This window comes from Diorhabda carinulata, chromosome 6, assembly GCF_026250575.1.
Source record: "Diorhabda carinulata isolate Delta chromosome 6, icDioCari1.1, whole genome shotgun sequence".
NCBI lineage: Eukaryota > Metazoa > Arthropoda > Insecta > Coleoptera > Chrysomelidae > Diorhabda > Diorhabda carinulata.
The window spans coordinates 2537505-2555548 of record NC_079465.1 but is presented as its reverse complement, the minus strand read 5'-3'; the positions used below and the strand labels follow the sequence as shown (position 1 = coordinate 2555548).

The window sequence follows — 18044 nt, the reverse complement described above, 5'->3', positions numbered from 1 at the left end:
TCTAAAACAGTAGCGAATAGCCAAACAAAATAATTTACATAAAAAACTTAATAATGTGGACGAATTTTTTTAATAAAAATGCAACCTAAACAAAAGATTAATCGCAAATACATCGTTTAAAAATCTTAAAATTCACTTAGATATGAACCAAAATACTTTAACCTAGAAGTAAAAAAAAAATTTAAAATTTTCTTTATATTGGGGCAAATCTTCTAGTTCTGGCAACCATGGAAATAATTGACATGTATTAGAAATGAAGTTTTCTAATTTGGATTGTGTTGTTTATCTTTGGTCAACAGGGAATTTAGAATATAATAATTTTCAATCAAGGTAATTATTTTTGATGATAAGTGATAGCGGACGTGTTTGTAACGAACGAAAAGTAAATTTAATTTTTAATCGAACATAGTAACATGCATAGCATAGTTCTATTTGCTACTGGGATGGTTACAAAGAATATAAGGTTAGAGTTATTTTAGGTTATTTCTATAGATCTTTTCGCCAATTTCTATCTTGTTTATTAAAAGTTGTTGTGATTAGGTCTTAAAATCATTTTTACTAGAATGATAGTTGACGGAAGGATTGAAATAAAACATTTTTATATATAAATTAATTTCTTTATTTATACTTGAAGGATATGATAATATCCTTTTTTTAGTGCTGTAGAATTTTTCTGTACAATACTTACACATTTTTCTAGATTTAGAATTCTGATTGTCTAGCTCTTAATATTTTTAACAACAAAAATCTAAAAGTGAGTATTACATAAATAAAATAGAATTTAAAGTCTTTTAGACTGTTACCAAATATCGCCCTAAAAAATTGCAAATATTACTGAAGTACATTAAAATTTTACTAGAGCAGTATAAATATATTATTATGAATTAGGACGCCCTAATTACGGTTTAATGTTAACAAATGGCATATTTTAAATACAAAAGGGTATATTGAATGGTATAAATTAGGACACAGGACAAAAGGTTTCACTATTTCAATATCTTTGTTTGAGGTAGATAATTTGAACACATTCCAAATGTATTCTGAATATTTCTGAACGTGTCAAATGTGCGTGCTTTGTTCTGATTATACATTTCTTCACAAACGATTTTATGAAGATCTAAAATTATAATTTGTATTCAAAACTAGTAGGAGAATAAAATGTATATAATATTCACTTTACTATATAATTACCATGTTTTTTAATACAAGTACATAGAAAAACACATAGGTTAAAGGTTAGTTAGTGTCAAATAGGATGAATGCACATGAGCCGGATTGAAAATTCTTACTCAGATGCAAGGATACATTGGACGTATTCAGAATACCTTCAGAATTAGAAATCTGTGTTCCACGAAAACAGGATTTTAAATCGTGAACATGGTTTATTAGCACCGCCAACGCACTATTTAAAACTGTGCATTAATCTGATGACAGAACACGTTCAGGATATCTACATCGAACAAAGCTAATATAATACAGTATAATTTTGAAGATATTTAATCAGTTTCTCGTGAAGTTCGAATTATTGTTAAAAATGATTTTCATGTTCGTACATCTCGAATTTGTTAATGAATTTCAATTCAACTTTCTGTAATTTCAAACAAGTGCTATTGAATATTTGCAACTTTTCAATTTCTATGAAATTATTAGGAAAAGTCCAAGAATTCTGTGACTTTTCAGATAAAAAAAAAAACAAAAACATTAAGTTAACCAAACATACATAAAGCATACCTCAAAATTTTAAAATTATTAAGATACTATACAAAATTGTATATTGGATTAATAGACAAAGTAAGTTTTTTTTACAATATAGTACATTAGATTTCTCGATTTTTTACATTGCATATTATTATTTATTTAAAGGCACTCTATACACTGTAGAAAAAAAATACCTAAGGCATTTTACACTATAAAAATCCAATTGCAATTATATCGATCAACTAAAAATTTCAGATGAAATTTTTATAGTGTAAGATGAGTTATAATATGGCTGGACCTAGCCTATAAGGCTCAAATGACTAGTTTACACATTGAATAATAAAAATATGGTTTATTATAAGCGAAATAATAAACATGGTCAAATTTATAGGAAAATGTTCGTAAATAATCCATATAGAACAACTTTTGTATGTCAATTCTTTCTACTACATGCTGAATAACCTTGAAAAAACTGATAGGAAAACAACATATTTTTTTTTAAACGTAACGAATTATTTAACGAATCAAACAGTGATTATGGGTTATGGAATTATTATTGACGAACATTTTTCTCAAATAACCACCTTCAGTTACATCCAATTTTAAAAATTCTTAGTTTCCTGTTTACCCCATTTGAAAAATATTAAAATATAAAAAAATTAAAATGCTTTTAAAAACATGGTCCCTGACTACACAGACATTCTTCAAAAAGTATCCGAAGCACCAAAATACAAATAAATAAACCTTCAAAGGTTGAAACTTTTTTAGGTTAAGATAACTGTGACAAGCGCAACGTCAAGATGGCTACCGGTTGGCAAACAAAGTGTTGTAGTGGTGTGTTTATTTAATGTTTAATTGAAAAAATACTGTTTAAAAATCAATGAATAATTGTTTATAGTGATTTTGTAAACGTGTTTATAACTTTTTTAGTGAATGTGTGTGCCTATATTAAATAAGTGAACATTGCAGAATAGTTTTTACGTCAGGTTAGAGGTTATATTTATAACAATTTTTTTTTAATTTAGTCATTATTTAGAGTAATTCAGTTACAAAATCGAGCTTCAAATATGACGATTATATACAGAAAATTTAGAAAAGTAGGAATCATGAGATAACTATATATGTTTCAAATTTATTCAATTTCAAATATATAAGTAGTTATTTCACAAAAAATAATTTTTCAAACGTTTTTTATATATTGTTTCATGTAATTTTTGTAAATACAAAAAACATTTATATATCCTCTTATTTGTATGCCAACTGGTACCCTTATTAGATTTTAATTTACTGTTTCTTGAATTGTTCTATAAAATTTTTCTTATTTCTGCTTGACGTGCAACAAAATATTGCATATATTGAATCTTGGCTACCACTGATCAAAATCGATCCTTTCCATTTGTAGAACTTTTCGTAGGTAACTTTATCCTTATTATCCACAATAAAAGAGAACAAATCAATCGTGATAAGAATTTTAGATTTACCACAGAAGATTTAATTTCATAAAAGTACTTCAATCGGTCAACTGATATAACTGATATTTAGTTTTGAACCAGTAATTAGATTTTTCTCTAGAATTAGAACTTGCAGATAATAGAAATCACATCAAACCTTCAAAATTGTGATACGAACCAATCCATGAATCTTTAGATTTGTGATCTTAAACGAATCTAGAAAATAACAGGTCAACTTCTAGTTAATTAGTGATCTTTTTTTGCTTACTTTTCATTTTAAAAGCATTTTCTTTACTAATCCTTTTCAAGAGATGTCAATAGCCACACGGAAGGGTTAGTTCCAGTGGCCTTAAAGAATACAAAGGCCATGGAAGTTAATAAGTAGAATTTCAACATACGTCTTAAGTCATACAGACTGATACTTTGACTGAGAAAATGGTGAAACATCTATTAAGATTAATGTAAACTAGTAGGGCTTCAATGTTTCAAAATTTCAAGTTTCAATTATTTACTTTTCGTATGAATTAATAATCGATTCCTGAAAAAGTAACTATATGGTGATGTATTCTGAAATTTACCCAAAAACTGAAGAACTGTGTCAATACTATGTCTCTATTTTATGTAGTAGTATCAGTTTTTGGGGTATCAAAATCAATTAAGAGGGAATGAATAGAGGAAACATCAGCTCAATCGATAGAAGCTCAAATTTCATAAGATATTTGAGATAATTGATACCGAAAAAACAATAATGGAGATGATTGAAAAGAAAATGTTAGAAACAAAATATTCTAAAATGAAAATGCTATTTTATGACGACCATGGCTTATTTTAGTCATGTGACTTCTTTAAAAAAAAATTCATCAGTAGATCAAATTTTTTTACGGTTTTTTATATGTGTTAGAGCAAACCCAGATCTGGTTATACCTACTTCTTCTTCTTCTTACAGCTCAGCATCTACCAGATTACCCCCATAGATAAAATATCACTGGTAGTCAACCTCTGCACAGTTGCAACAACTTATGGCAAATGATAAGTTTACAGTTGGTATTTTTAATGTATAGCTGCTTTTTATTAATTTTTTTTTAATACACAGTCCAAACTATTGTCCAGCTATCACATCAGTTCTACATACTGAGCCTGAATAGACTTCTTGTTTCCAACTTAGGGGCATAAGGATGTGGTGATATGGGTTAGAAATTGGAATGATTATGTCGAAAGACTAGAAAGCAGTTGGGAAAATGTGAAAAAACACAGGTTACCAAAAAAATGGTATAAGAGCTGGAGTTTAGCACCTCCCAGGAAGAAGTTGAATATTTGAAATTAAACTGGAAGACTAACCGAATTAGGCAACACTTGCTATATCATATAGATGGTTGTAAGCTTCTATGGTAGCATGAAATTGCTTTGCATAGTATCGAACAACTTGCAAGATTCAATAATTTGCAATATTTTGACCTTGCAAGAAATTGCTTCATGTCAAGCTTGCCCAGATTTACTGAAAGATAATAATCAAATATAAGGAAAATTTAAATTTTATACTGTTAAATAAAATACTTATTCTCTCGATGTTCTAGTAGAACTTACTATTATGTTAATTTTTAGTTGTGATGTTTGATAAAAGATTAGAGACATAAAAAAATATATATAAAAAAAACCTCGATGTAGTGGCACGTTCTATATATATTATACAGAAGAAAATTTTCAAATGACAATCTCAAAATTTTAAACCTATTTGTAAGAACAATTACAATGGTGAATTAAAGCTCTTCAACAATATTATTTTGGAAATCCAGATCGTCTCAAAATCTCGTTACAAAAACGTTGATACAGTAGTTCTCTCAGACCGTCTTCAAATTGACACTGGAACGAGTCATCAGAAACATCGAAGTTAATAGGGGAGGCACTCTGCTCAACAGAACTTGGCCTATGCTGATGACAAGAAAATTTGGAATTCAATTTAGTAAAGTATGTAAGAGGGAAATTATCAATGGAAAGAATTATTGTCTTAGTGGTAGCTAACATGACTGTTAAAGTGAAAAGAAAACTTTCAAAGCCTTGGAGGTAGATCCTCAATGTTGTACATGTGAATAAAGATGAAAATAGTGACCAAAAGGAATTTGATCTAAAACCAGAACCTGTCCCGACTCCTCAATAGGCCTTGGATCACCACGAAGATGATCCTTTAGGTACAAATAATGTTCCCCGGTTGCAAGATAAAGTGAAGTCATTGCAACGGAAGACGTTGAAAGATTACTGTATGTTGTTATTATTCTATTGACTTATTAAAGGATCTGTATACATCGGTTTTGTTAGAGAGTCTACTGTATTTTCAAATTGACTTTCAAGACCATCTGAATTTCTAATCACAGAGAACGAACCTCTGGTGCAATTATCGGAAAGCCTAAACTGGCCTATACCAAGCATCCCACTTTCAAATCAACCCCTAAAAAACTTCGTATAAACGTCTCGATTACAATATTTGTGAAATTTCATATATCAGATCTAATATAACTGAATTTTGTTGTATAAGAGAAAATATTTTAAATCAGACGTTTATTTTCGCACCGTTGGGATAACCTGTATTCAAAAACCGGACGGAAGTAAACAATTCGACCACGGAATACACCTCCAATGTGCACGAAGCAAATTTTTTATCAGACTTAATAGTTAAGCGACTTTTAAAAAATCACAATTTTATTGTTTTTTGTACACTTCCAAAAATTAAAGTCCACCATTCTTTTGAGGCACCCTAAGATGGTTGTTAATCACCTACAGGGCGCTAGAAGGATTTCTAACCAACACGGACAAGATGTAATCTCTCTCCTGGAATACTTCGGACCCCATCCTGAAAAGAAAAATTATTTTTCATGATGTAAACAAGAGATTGAAGAATATTTTTATCTTATTTTCATAGTAGAGCTCAAAAATTATAACCTACAAAGTTTGTGATGAAGATTCTATGAAATACATCAGAATAAACAGACAGAACTACCTTTAGAACTCAAAAACTTGCACATTAATTTTTTATAATATACACAAGGAACTGGACTATATTTTTGTCTTATTTTCGTAGTAGAATGTAAAAACTATAACATACAAAGTTTGTGATGAAGATTTTACGAAATACATCAGAATAAACAGACATAACTACCTTTAGAACTCAAAAACTTTCACATTAATTAAGCAACTTCCAATTATATAAAGTCAAGATTTTTTAATCAAATTTTAAAATTAATTAAATTTAGTGAGTTCAATCTTACCTTTCACAAAACTTATCCTTATGGAATTCGGATCGACGGGTCCTATTTGAGGATGAGTGTAATTCCATCCAAAATTTTGTTGAGCAGCCTTTTTGAGGTTATAGACGCAAAGGCAATGCTCGGCAGGTACTTTCGTAGGTAATGGATAATTTGAGTCCTCTAAAGTCAGAGAATTGACGAAGATGGGATTGTCTGAACGATTATATATCCAAACACAATCACCTTCTCGAGATAGCGTTACTCCTAAAACAACAAGTAATATTTTAACCAAGCTAAATTGAAGGTTATTCTTCTTTCACACATAATTTGGCCTTTATCTATAAGATTGTGCGTTTATTAACTCTTAGTGATTGAAGTGAATGAAGAACCTACATTGATTGACAAGTCAAATAATAAATTATATTATAAACTATATAGAGTGTATTTATTTGAACTTACCTAAACCAATTTTACACCTTGCTTTTTCCACGGCTGACTTGGGAGGACTAAAACTATGTTGAGCTAAAGTTTCTAAACTAAGACCATCGGGATGGGATACTTTTCCAAATATATTTACATCCGGACGTTCTACAGGAAAAAGCGGACCAACTCGATTGGATAATTCCCAATACGCTAACCTACACCATTCTTGGGGATTCACAGAATCTGTAATTTAAAAAAATAATGAAATATACGAAAATAATTATCACTTATTGTGTTATTTCAAGTAGACAATTGGCAACACCGCGGTTTATAATGTCATTATATGTTCACAACCGTTTTAATACATTAGGCAACCAACCTTACAGCTTTGTATTTAAGGTTGGATAAGCATGATCTGATTTATTCCGTAAAAGATGAGTGACAATTGACATTTTGACATCCGAACAGGCTAATTAAAACATTGTCAATTATAATTAAACCCATAAAAAACAAGCATTTCTTAATTGGATGGTCGTCCGAATAGTTACAACATTCAAGGCCCTAACATTATGATCTATTTTATACTTTGATGGTTCTTTAAACATTTATAAACTTCAAGGCTGTTACAAGACGTACTAAACGCTGTTTAGTAAACGAATCTTGTAATACGATACAGAACTATGAGTAACACGGTAAACACAAAACGTTGACATTAAAAATAAAAATGTTTGTCTAAAAAAAAACATCTCAACAAAAACATTAACAACTGTTATTCAATTTTATTTATACATATTTTTCAACAATACGCTTGTCTAGTTTATTATCCTACGAACATTCCGCGACGTAATTAAATTATAGGTAAACAGACATGGTCGATACAATACGATTTCAATGTCCATCCAACTAAAACGAATGAAATAAACATCCTAATTTATGAAAGTTGGTCTTACGGTGTTGCCGTTCTCAAGATGAAAAATATTGGTTAACAATTTATATTTCAAATATTTCAAAAGTTGGGTTATAATACATACTGGGATGTAATAATTCATAATTTTCTTTAAAAAAGGATGTGCATTGGCTTAATACAATCCTGCGTCGCTTTTTATTGGAATAATAAAGATAAGACGCGCCACTATTAACTACTATTAGACACAATATACTCAAGATACGAGTTAAGTCAATATGTACAAATCAAATCCCACTTAATCAGAAGATTTCCGTATTATACTGCAAAACCAATACTAAATTTCATATTCAGGCATCTTCCACGTGGAAGATTAGCTAATATGGGTGTGTTGGCACTTTCCATTCTTTATATTTTATTGTATTTATTAGTTGAGGTTACAATATAATTTATTGTTAACATAATACACTTAATCAGTCTTAAAAAAAATTAAAAATATATAGTCTTATTTGCCGAAAGGTTCAAGAGAAATAAAAGAAAACAAAAATGGTCTTAAGAATCATGCTAGTGCACGTTGTCAATATCACATGTCATTAAATCCACACTTACTACGTTCCATGTGTTTGGTGTGAGAAATCATACCCCAATCAACCGGGTAGGCAACCAACAATACCACCTCGAATTACATTATAATATACTTCAATATAAAGAACAATGAATAACAGTAAAATTCTTCTTTTTTAATTTCAACGATTCGTCATTTCCTTCATAACGTGAAAAAATTCTAACCTAATATTTCCTCTACTTTAAAATAAAGTGATAAAAGTTTAATTCATTTGGTTAAAATTAGTCATGTGTTTTATAAAAGTATATCTTGATTAAACGATACAATATTGAATTGATTAAATACCATAATTGTGTACTTTTTTGGAAATATGTAAGTTTACGTGCGATTGTAAACGGTCCGTGAATATGACAAGGTGAAACAGAAGGACACAGAGTTACCGTGTGTAACAGTGTTGCCAAATCAAATTAGATAAAAGTATTTATGAAGACGAAATTAAATTTTCAAGAATGTAATTGGAAATTCATTACGTTAAATAATCAACTAAAATGTTTAGTAATTCAATTAATGAACTAGTATTTTAATAAGAAAAAATAAATTAATGAAACATTAATATGGCCTTCCGAATATTTAATGAAAAACATCCTACGTAAGTATATCTACTGATAACTTAGTAGAACCGGCATCGTTATATGGAAGCCAGTTGTAGATATTAGCATCAACAACAACGAGGAGCCGACGAAAGTGACGTCACGCCAATGCTGGCGCCAGGCGTCCATATGCCGGCGCCCGTAAGGTGCACGTAAATCGATCATATACACCTGGTACCTAAGCTCTCTTTCTCGCTTGTTGTGTTTGTCGCTTTCTCTTTCCCCCTATACAATTTTACACCTCTTATTATTGCTAAAAATGCTATACGGGGTGACGTCAAAAAGATTCGATAGTTACATACGGAAAATATTTTTTTAAATTTGTTTTTGATTGGTTCTAATAGATTTTTGTTTTATTACAAGTAGTTATGATGATTATTCATTTCATTTTACATAGATTTATAATAAAAAAAATTATCTGAAAGTATATAATGACCGTTAAATATATTTTAAAAGACGTAAAATATTTTGGATAAATCTTAGAGTTGGTAATAACGAAATATTTGCATTTATTGGTGTTTCATATAAATATAAACCTGTTTTACGTTCGTGGAATGATGATGATGATAAACAGGGAAGTTTCTGAGCGAGAAATAAACTTTTAACCTTGTAAAAAATTCAAAAATAAATAATTACTACTGAAGCATCTAAAAATAAACATAAGATAACGTAAAAAATTTGTATATATATTATAAAATGATATCTTTTAACACGTGCAACATTTATATATATATACGAGGTGTGGTTATTAAATAAAGAGACATCGCTGTACGCGAATCTTTAATTCAGTCAAAAAAAAAATACAACGGCTACACTGGTTTGTCTCCAGATACGGTAGACATTCGAAATAGTATGATTTAAACTAAACAACTGACATTTCCTAACCTTTGGCGCGTTATTTAATAGCCGCACCTCGTATACTATTTTTCGTATGTTATTTTGGGTTATACAATATGGCAACGTGGCATTTATATTAAGTTGTGAAAAACAAAATTATATTCAAGGATATAAAACACTCCCATTTCAAATTTACTATGCATTACTATGTTGCATTGTTAATTTTATTTGAAACGACATAAAAATTTTGAAGTGCCAAGACAGACAAGGTCGCCGTATACATATTCAAGACATTCATTTATTCAATTACTACGATGCTTGACTGTCTAAAAGATGTTTAGATTAACATTCCGAGAATTTACAGAAAAACGTTATTAATATAAAAGCGAATGCATATCAATTATCTTTTCCTCCCTGTATACAACGAATTTTTTTTTACTATTTTCAAGTACGTAAGTAGGAATAACCTTCATAGGGTCGTCGAGCGCGTAGACATGCAGATAAGCCCGTCGTAAATTAAAAAAAAAATATAGGAAATAGTCTAAACTAAAAATTATTTTTTAAAAAATGTCCAAAGCTTAGGATACTTAAAAATATTCACATCATAAGCTTGATGGAGACTTCAATACAGCAACTTTTACGTAAAAGTACAGGGCCGGATTAAGCTGGGGGCTATAGCCCCAGGGCTTATCATTTCCGACTTCTTTAAGGGGGCCCCGTTATTATTTTAGCCCCGGGCCTTATAAATATTAATCCGGCCTTGTGAAAGTACGCCAATAACAAACGCCAGTGCACCTGAACATATAAGAATTGAGTCGATTCGACATCAGAAGACAACAATTGACTCCAATAGACTGTTAATCGACAATATCTGACAAAAGTAGACGCCAATATATCCGAACATATGTGAATTGATGTGATTCGACCACAAACGACGTCAATAGACATCAATCAACGTGAAATCAATCTCGATCCTATCCAATGGACTGTTAATCGACAATATCTGACAAAAGTAGACGCCAATATATCCGAACATATGTGAAATGATGTGATTCGACCACAAACGACGTCAATAGACATCAATCAACGTGAAATCAATCTCGATCCGCTCCAATGGACTGTTAATCGACAATATCTGACAAAAGTAGACGCCAATATATCCGAACATATGTGAAATGATGTGATTCGACCACAAACGACGTCAATAGACATCAATCAACGTGAAATCAATCTCGATCCGCTCCAATGGACTGTTAATCGACAATATCTGACAAAAGTAGACGCCAATAGACCTGAGCATATGTGAATTGATGTGATTCGACCACAATCGACGTCAATAGACATCAATCAACGTGAAATCAATCTCAATCCTCTTAAAAAGACTGTTAATCGACAATATCTGACAAAAGTAGATGCCAATAGACCTGAGAATATGTGAATTGATGTGATTCGACCACAATCGACGTCAATAGACATCAATCAACGTGAAATCAATCTCGATCCGCTCCAATGGAATGTTAATCGACAATATCTGACAAAAGTAAACGCCAATATATCTGAGCATATGTGAAATGATGTGATTCGACCACAAACGACGTCAATAGACATCAATCAACGTGAAATCAATCTCGATCCGCTCCAATGGACTGTTAATCGACTATATCTGACAAAAGTAGACGCCAATATATCTGAGCATATGTGAATTGATGTGATTCGATCACAATCGACGTCAATAGACATCAATCAACGTGAAATCAATCTCGATCCGCTCCAATGGACTGTTAATCGACAATATCTGACAAAAGTAGACGCCAATAGACCTGAGCATATGTGAAATGATGTGATTCGACCACAAACGACGTCAATAGACATCAATCAACGTGAAATCAATCTCGATCCGCTCCAATGGACTGTTAATCGACAATATCTGACAAAAGTAGACGCCAATAGACCTGAGCATATGTGAATTGATGTGATTCGACCACAATCGACGTCAATAGACATCAATCAACGTGAAATCAATCTCAATCCTCTTAAAAAGACTGTTAATCGACAATATCTGACAAAAGTAGATGCCAATAGACCTGAGAATATGTGAATTGATGTGATTCGACCACAATCGACGTCAATAGACATCAATCAACGTGAAATCAATCTCGATCCGCTCCAATGGAATGTTAATCGACAATATCTGACAAAAGTAAACGCCAATATATCTGAGCATATGTGAAATGATGTGATTCGACCACAAACGACGTCAATAGACATCAATCAACGTGAAATCAATCTCGATCCGCTCCAATGGACTGTTAATCGACAATATCTGACAAAAGTAGACGCCAATATATCTGAGCATATGTGAATTGATGTGATTCGATCACAATCGACGTCAATAGACATCAATCAACGTGAAATCAATCTCGATCCGCTCCAATGGACTGTTAATCGACAATATCTGACAAAAGTAGACGCCAATAGACCTGAGCATATGTGAAATGATGTGATTCGACCACAAACGACGTCAATAGACATCAATCAACGTGAAATCAATCTCGATCCGCTCCAATGGACTGTTAATCGACAATATCTGACAAAAGTAGACGCCAATATATCCGAACATATGTGAAATGATGTGATTCGACCACAAACGACGTCAATAGACATCAATCAACGTGAAATCAATCTCGATCCGCTGCAATGGACTGTTAATCGACAATATCTGACAAAAGTAGACGCCAATAGACCTGAACATATGTGAATTGATGTGATTCGATCACAATCTACGTCAATAGACATCAATCAACGTGAAATCAATCTCGATCCGCTCCAATGGACTGTTAATCGACAATATCTGACAAAAGTAGACGCCAATAGACCTGAGCATATGTGAATTGATGTGATTCGACCACAATCGACGTCAATAGACAACAATCAACGTTAAATCAATCTCGATCCGCTCCAATGGACTGTTAATCGACAATATCTGACAAAAGTAGACGCCAATAGACCTGAGCATATGTGAATTGATGTGATTCGACCACAAACGACGTCAATAGACATCAATCAACGTGAAATCAATCTCGATCCGCTCCAATGGACTGTTAATCGACAATATCTGACAAAAGTAGACGCCAATATATCCGAACATATGTGAATTGATGTGATTCGACCACAAACGACGTCAATAGACATCAATCAACGTGAAATCAATCTCGATCCGCTCCAATGGACTGTTAATCGACAATATCTGACAAAAGTAGACGCCAATAGACCTGAGCATATGTGAATTGATGTGATTCGACCACAATCGACGTCAATAGACATCAATCAACGTGAAATCAATCTCAATCCTCTTAAAAAGACTGTTAATCGACAATATCTGACAAAAGTAGATGCCAATAGACCTGAGAATATGTGAATTGATGTGATTCGACCACAATCGACGTCAATAGACATCAATCAACGTGAAATCAATCTCGATCTGCTCCAATGAACTGTTAATCGACAATATCTGACAAAAGTAGACGCCAATATATCCGAACATATGTGAAATGATGTGATTCGACCACAAACGACGTCAATAGACATCAATCAACGTGAAATCAATCTCGATCCGCTCCAATGGACTGTTAATCGACAATATCTGACAAAAGTAGACGCCAATTGACCTGAGAATATGTGAATTGATGTGATTCGACTTCAATAGACATCAATGAATATGAAGTGACAATCAACAATATCTGACAAAAGTTTCTCAGCAACATAGAGTTTCCTGCAGTTTTTGCTTCCGGATACATCATTTTCGTAAATATGTCGCTAGAGCGGCGCTGCGGTCGTTAATGTCCGGCAAATGGCGCGTCTATTTGTTATTTTTTGGTAGTAGTAACTAAATTTTGTTCAGGAAACATCTCAATTCGTATTAATAGGAAAAGTTCATCCTATTGAAGTTCAATATCAACGGATCCAATCAACCAGTGTCCTGTTAAATGAAGAACCACCAATTGGTTCCTGTACACAAAGAAATTCCCGTTTCAGAAGCCGTACCCGTGAAATTCGCACCAAATTACGAAATCAAACTTTTTATTACAAATTAAATATTAAACAAAACATATTGAGTCGTAAGCTTATTTAAAATCAATGAATATAAGACATAGCCCTACATTTTGTTGTTTCCTTTTAATATTTTCAAAATTATTTCTCAATATCAACGTATTAGGTTTTTATTCCTTAAATCTACATATTAATTTGAAAGTTCGGCAACGTCGTTTCAATGTGACCTAAACTCAATTTAGGCCGCGTCTGAATTTTTATAGTTGAAGTACGAGCGTCAACACGAAACATTTTCGACCAAATAGTTTGTTGTTTGTTACTAGCTTACAGTAATTTTACTTTTAACACCTTTGAAAAAAAGTTGTTGCATCAAATATTGTCGAAACCCATTACCTAAACTATTTAAAAGAAAGTAAATTTATTTTACGTATATAAAAGCTTATTATATATTGTCATTAGCGATATCCTGTGTGGATGTGTTAATATACATTATCTAGATAATGCGGTATTTCGAATCAACATAAAAAAATTACGTTGGCGCCGTCTACTTACCTGTTTACCTGACCAGTTCGGTTTCCCATCATTAATTTTGTTATTATAACGCAAATAATAACCGATAATTGATTTTATAATTTCAAACATTGATTTGAAATTGGTAAAATGATTGTATTTGTATCTAAATACAGATTTTCCCGCTTCTGAAGCCGCAGGACCAGCGAAGACTTTCCTAATGCTTCAGGATAATTGTCTGTGGAAATCCCAGTCAGTCAAGAGGTACAAGGTGTTCCGGGATGGCCGAGGAAGGGTCCGAAGTGCTACCAAGATCAAAATAAGGGACATCGTTAGACGAAACTTTCTTTTCTTCCATTGGCTCAAGAAATCCCTTTAAGGCCAACACTTGTAGCTTGCCAGGAAGCTTCTACTGTCTGTGGACACTTTCACAATGCTCCAGGATGCTTTTGAAATCGATTGTATTTCGAAATTCCACTAGGACAAGTGGCACAAGATGTTCAAAGGTGGACAAAACGCGTCAGGTCGGAGATCAAGAATTTTTGGAAGTTGTAGCTTTCCAGGAAGCTTCTACTGTCTGTGGACACTCTCACAATGCTCCAGGATGCTTTTGAAATCGATTGTATTTCGAAATTCCACTAGGACAAGTGGCACAAGGTGTTCAAAGATGGACAAAACGCGTCTGGTCGGAGATCAAGAATTTTTGGAAGTTGTAGCTTTCCAGGAAGCTTCTACTGTATGTGGACACTCTCACAATGCTCCAGGATGCTTTTGAAATCGATTGTATTTCGAAATTCCACTAGGACAAGTGGCACAAGGTGTTCAAAGGTGGACAAAACGCGTCAGATCGGAGATCAAGAATTTTTGGAAGTTGTAGCTTTCCAGGAAGCTTCTACTGTCTGTGGACACTCTCACAATGCTCCAGGATGCTTTTGAAATCGATTGTATTTCGAAATTCCACTAGGACCAGTGGCACAAGGTGTTCAAAGGTGGACAAAACGCGTCAGATCGGAGATCAAGAATTTTTGGAAGTTGTAGCTTTCCAGGAAGCTTCTACTGTCTGTGGACACTCTCACAATGCTTCAGGATGCTTTTGAAATCGATTGTATTTCGAAATTCCACTAGGACAAGTGGCACAAGGTGTTCAAAGGTGGATAAAACGCGTCTGGTCGGAGATCAAGAATTTTTGGAAGTTGTAGCTTTCCAGGAAGCTTCTACTGTCTGTGGACACTCTCACAATGCTCCAGGATGCTTTTGAAATCGATTGTATTTCGAAATTCCACTAGGACCAGTGGCACAAGGTGTTCAAAGGTGGACAAAACGCGTCAGATCGGAGATCAAGAATTTTTGGAAGTTGTAGCTTTCCAGGAAGCTTCTACTGTCTGTGGACACTCTCACAATGCTTCAGGATGCTTTTGAAATCGATTGTATTTCGAAATTCCACTAGGACAAGTGGCACAAGGTGTTCAAAGGTGGATAAAACGCGTCTGGTCGGAGATCAAGAATTTTTGGAAGTTGTAGCTTTCCAGGAAGCTTCTACTGTCTGTGGACACTCTCACAATGCTCCAGGATGCTTTTGAAATCGATTGTATTTCGAAATTCCACTAGGACCAGTGGCACAAGGTGTTCAAAGGTGGACAAAACGCGTCAGATCGGAGATCAAGAATTTTTGGAAGTTGTAGCTTTCCAGGAAGCTTCTACTGTCTGTGGACACTCTCACAATGCTTCAGGATGCTTTTGAAATCGATTGTATTTCGAAATTCCACTAGGACCAGTGGCACAAGGTGTTCAAAGGTGGACAAAACGCGTCAGATCGGAGATCAAGAATTTTTGGAAGTTGTAGCTTTCCAGGAAGCTTCTACTGTCTGTGGACACTCTCACAATGCTTCAGGATGCTTTTGAAATCGATTGTATTTCGAAATTCCACTAGGACAAGTGGCACAAGGTGTTCAAAGGTGGATAAAACGCGTCTGGTCGGAGATCAAGAATTTTTGGAAGTTGTAGCTTTCCAGGAAGCTTCTACTGTCTGTGGACACTCTCACAATGCTTCAGGATGCTTTTGAAATCGATTGTATTTCGAAATTCCACTAGGACAAGTGGCACAAGGTGTTCAAAGGTGGATAAAACGCGTCAGGTCGGAGATCAAGAATTTTTGGAAGTTGTAGCTTTCCAGGAAGCTTCTACTGTCTGTGGACACTCTCACAATGCTCCAGGATGCTTTTGAAATCGATTGTATTTCGAAATTCCACTAGGACCAGTGGCACAAGGTGTTCAAAGGTGGACAAAACGCGTCAGATCGGAGATCAAGAATTTTTGGAAGTTGTAGCTTTCCAGGAAGCTTCTACTGTCTGTGGACACTCTCACAATGCTTCAGGATGCTTTTGAAATCGATTGTATTTCGAAATTCCACTAGGACAAGTGGCACAAGGTGTTCAAAGGTGGATAAAACGCGTCTGGTCGGAGATCAAGAATTTTTGGAAGTTGTAGCTTTCCAGGAAGCTTCTACTGTCTGTGGACACTCACACAATGCTTCAGGATGCTTTTGAAATCGATTGTATTTCGAAATTCCACTAGGACAAGTGGCACAAGGTGTTCAAAGGTGGATAAAACGCGTCAGGTCGGAGAACAAGAATTTTTGGAAATTGTAGCTTTCCAGGAAGCTTCTACTGTCTGTGGACACTCTCACAATGCTTCAGGATGCTTTTGAAATCGATTGTATTTCGAAATTCCACTAGGACAAGTGGCACAAGGTGTTCAAAGGTGGATAAAACGCGTCAGGTCGGAGATCAAGAATTTTTGGAAGTTGTAGCTTTCCAGGAAGCTTCTACTGTCTGTGGACACTCTCACAATGCTTCAGGATGCTTTTGAAATCGATTGTATTTCGAAATTCCACTAGGACAAGTGGCACAAGGTGTTCAAAGGTGGATAAAACGCGTCTGGTCGGAGATCAAGAATTTTTGGAAGTTGTAGCTTTCCAGGAAGCTTCTACTGTCTGTGGACACTCTCACAATGCTTCAGGATGCTTTTGAAATCGATTGTATTTCGAAATTCCACTAGGACAAGTGGCACAAGGTGTTCAAAGGTGGATAAAACGCGTCAGGTCGGAGATCAAGAATTTTTGGAAGTTGTAGCTTTCCAGGAAGCTTCTACTGTCTGTGGACACTCTCACAATGCTCCAGGATGCTTTTGAAATCGATTGTATTTCGAAATTCCACTAGGACCAGTGGCACAAGGTGTTCAAAGGTGGACAAAACGCGTCAGATCGGAGATCAAGAATTTTTGGAAGTTGTAGCTTTCCAGGAAGCTTCTACTGTCTGTGGACACTCTCACAATGCTTCAGGATGCTTTTGAAATCGATTGTATTTCGAAATTCCACTAGGACAAGTGGCACAAGGTGTTCAAAGGTGGATAAAACGCGTCTGGTCGGAGATCAAGAATTTTTGGAAGTTGTAGCTTTCCAGGAAGCTTCTACTGTCTGTGGACACTCACACAATGCTTCAGGATGCTTTTGAAATCGATTGTATTTCGAAATTCCACTAGGACAAGTGGCACAAGGTGTTCAAAGGTGGATAAAACGCGTCAGGTCGGAGATCAAGAATTTTTGGAAGTTGTAGCTTTCCAGGAAGCTTCTACTGTCTGTGGACACTCTCACAATGCTCCAGGATGCTTTTGAAATCGATTGTATTTCGAAATTCCACTAGGACCAGTGGCACAAGG

At 34.1% G+C, this 18044-nt stretch overlaps 1 protein-coding gene across 1 annotated transcript in view; it reads right to left on the bottom strand.

The window, feature by feature from the left end:
- Window positions 1-595: 595 nt before the first annotated feature.
- Window positions 596-18044, bottom strand: part of LOC130895663 (mothers against decapentaplegic homolog 6-like) — a 78834-nt gene continuing 61385 nt past the window's right edge. The window contains exons 4-6 of the mRNA XM_057803101.1: window positions 6848-7054; window positions 6410-6652; window positions 596-5994 (exon numbers count right to left, since the gene is read on the bottom strand). Of these exons, the coding sequence (XP_057659084.1) occupies window positions 5915-5994; window positions 6410-6652; window positions 6848-7054 (530 nt within the window). The 3' untranslated portion in view covers window positions 596-5914. The remainder of the gene's footprint in view (window positions 5995-6409; window positions 6653-6847; window positions 7055-18044) is intronic.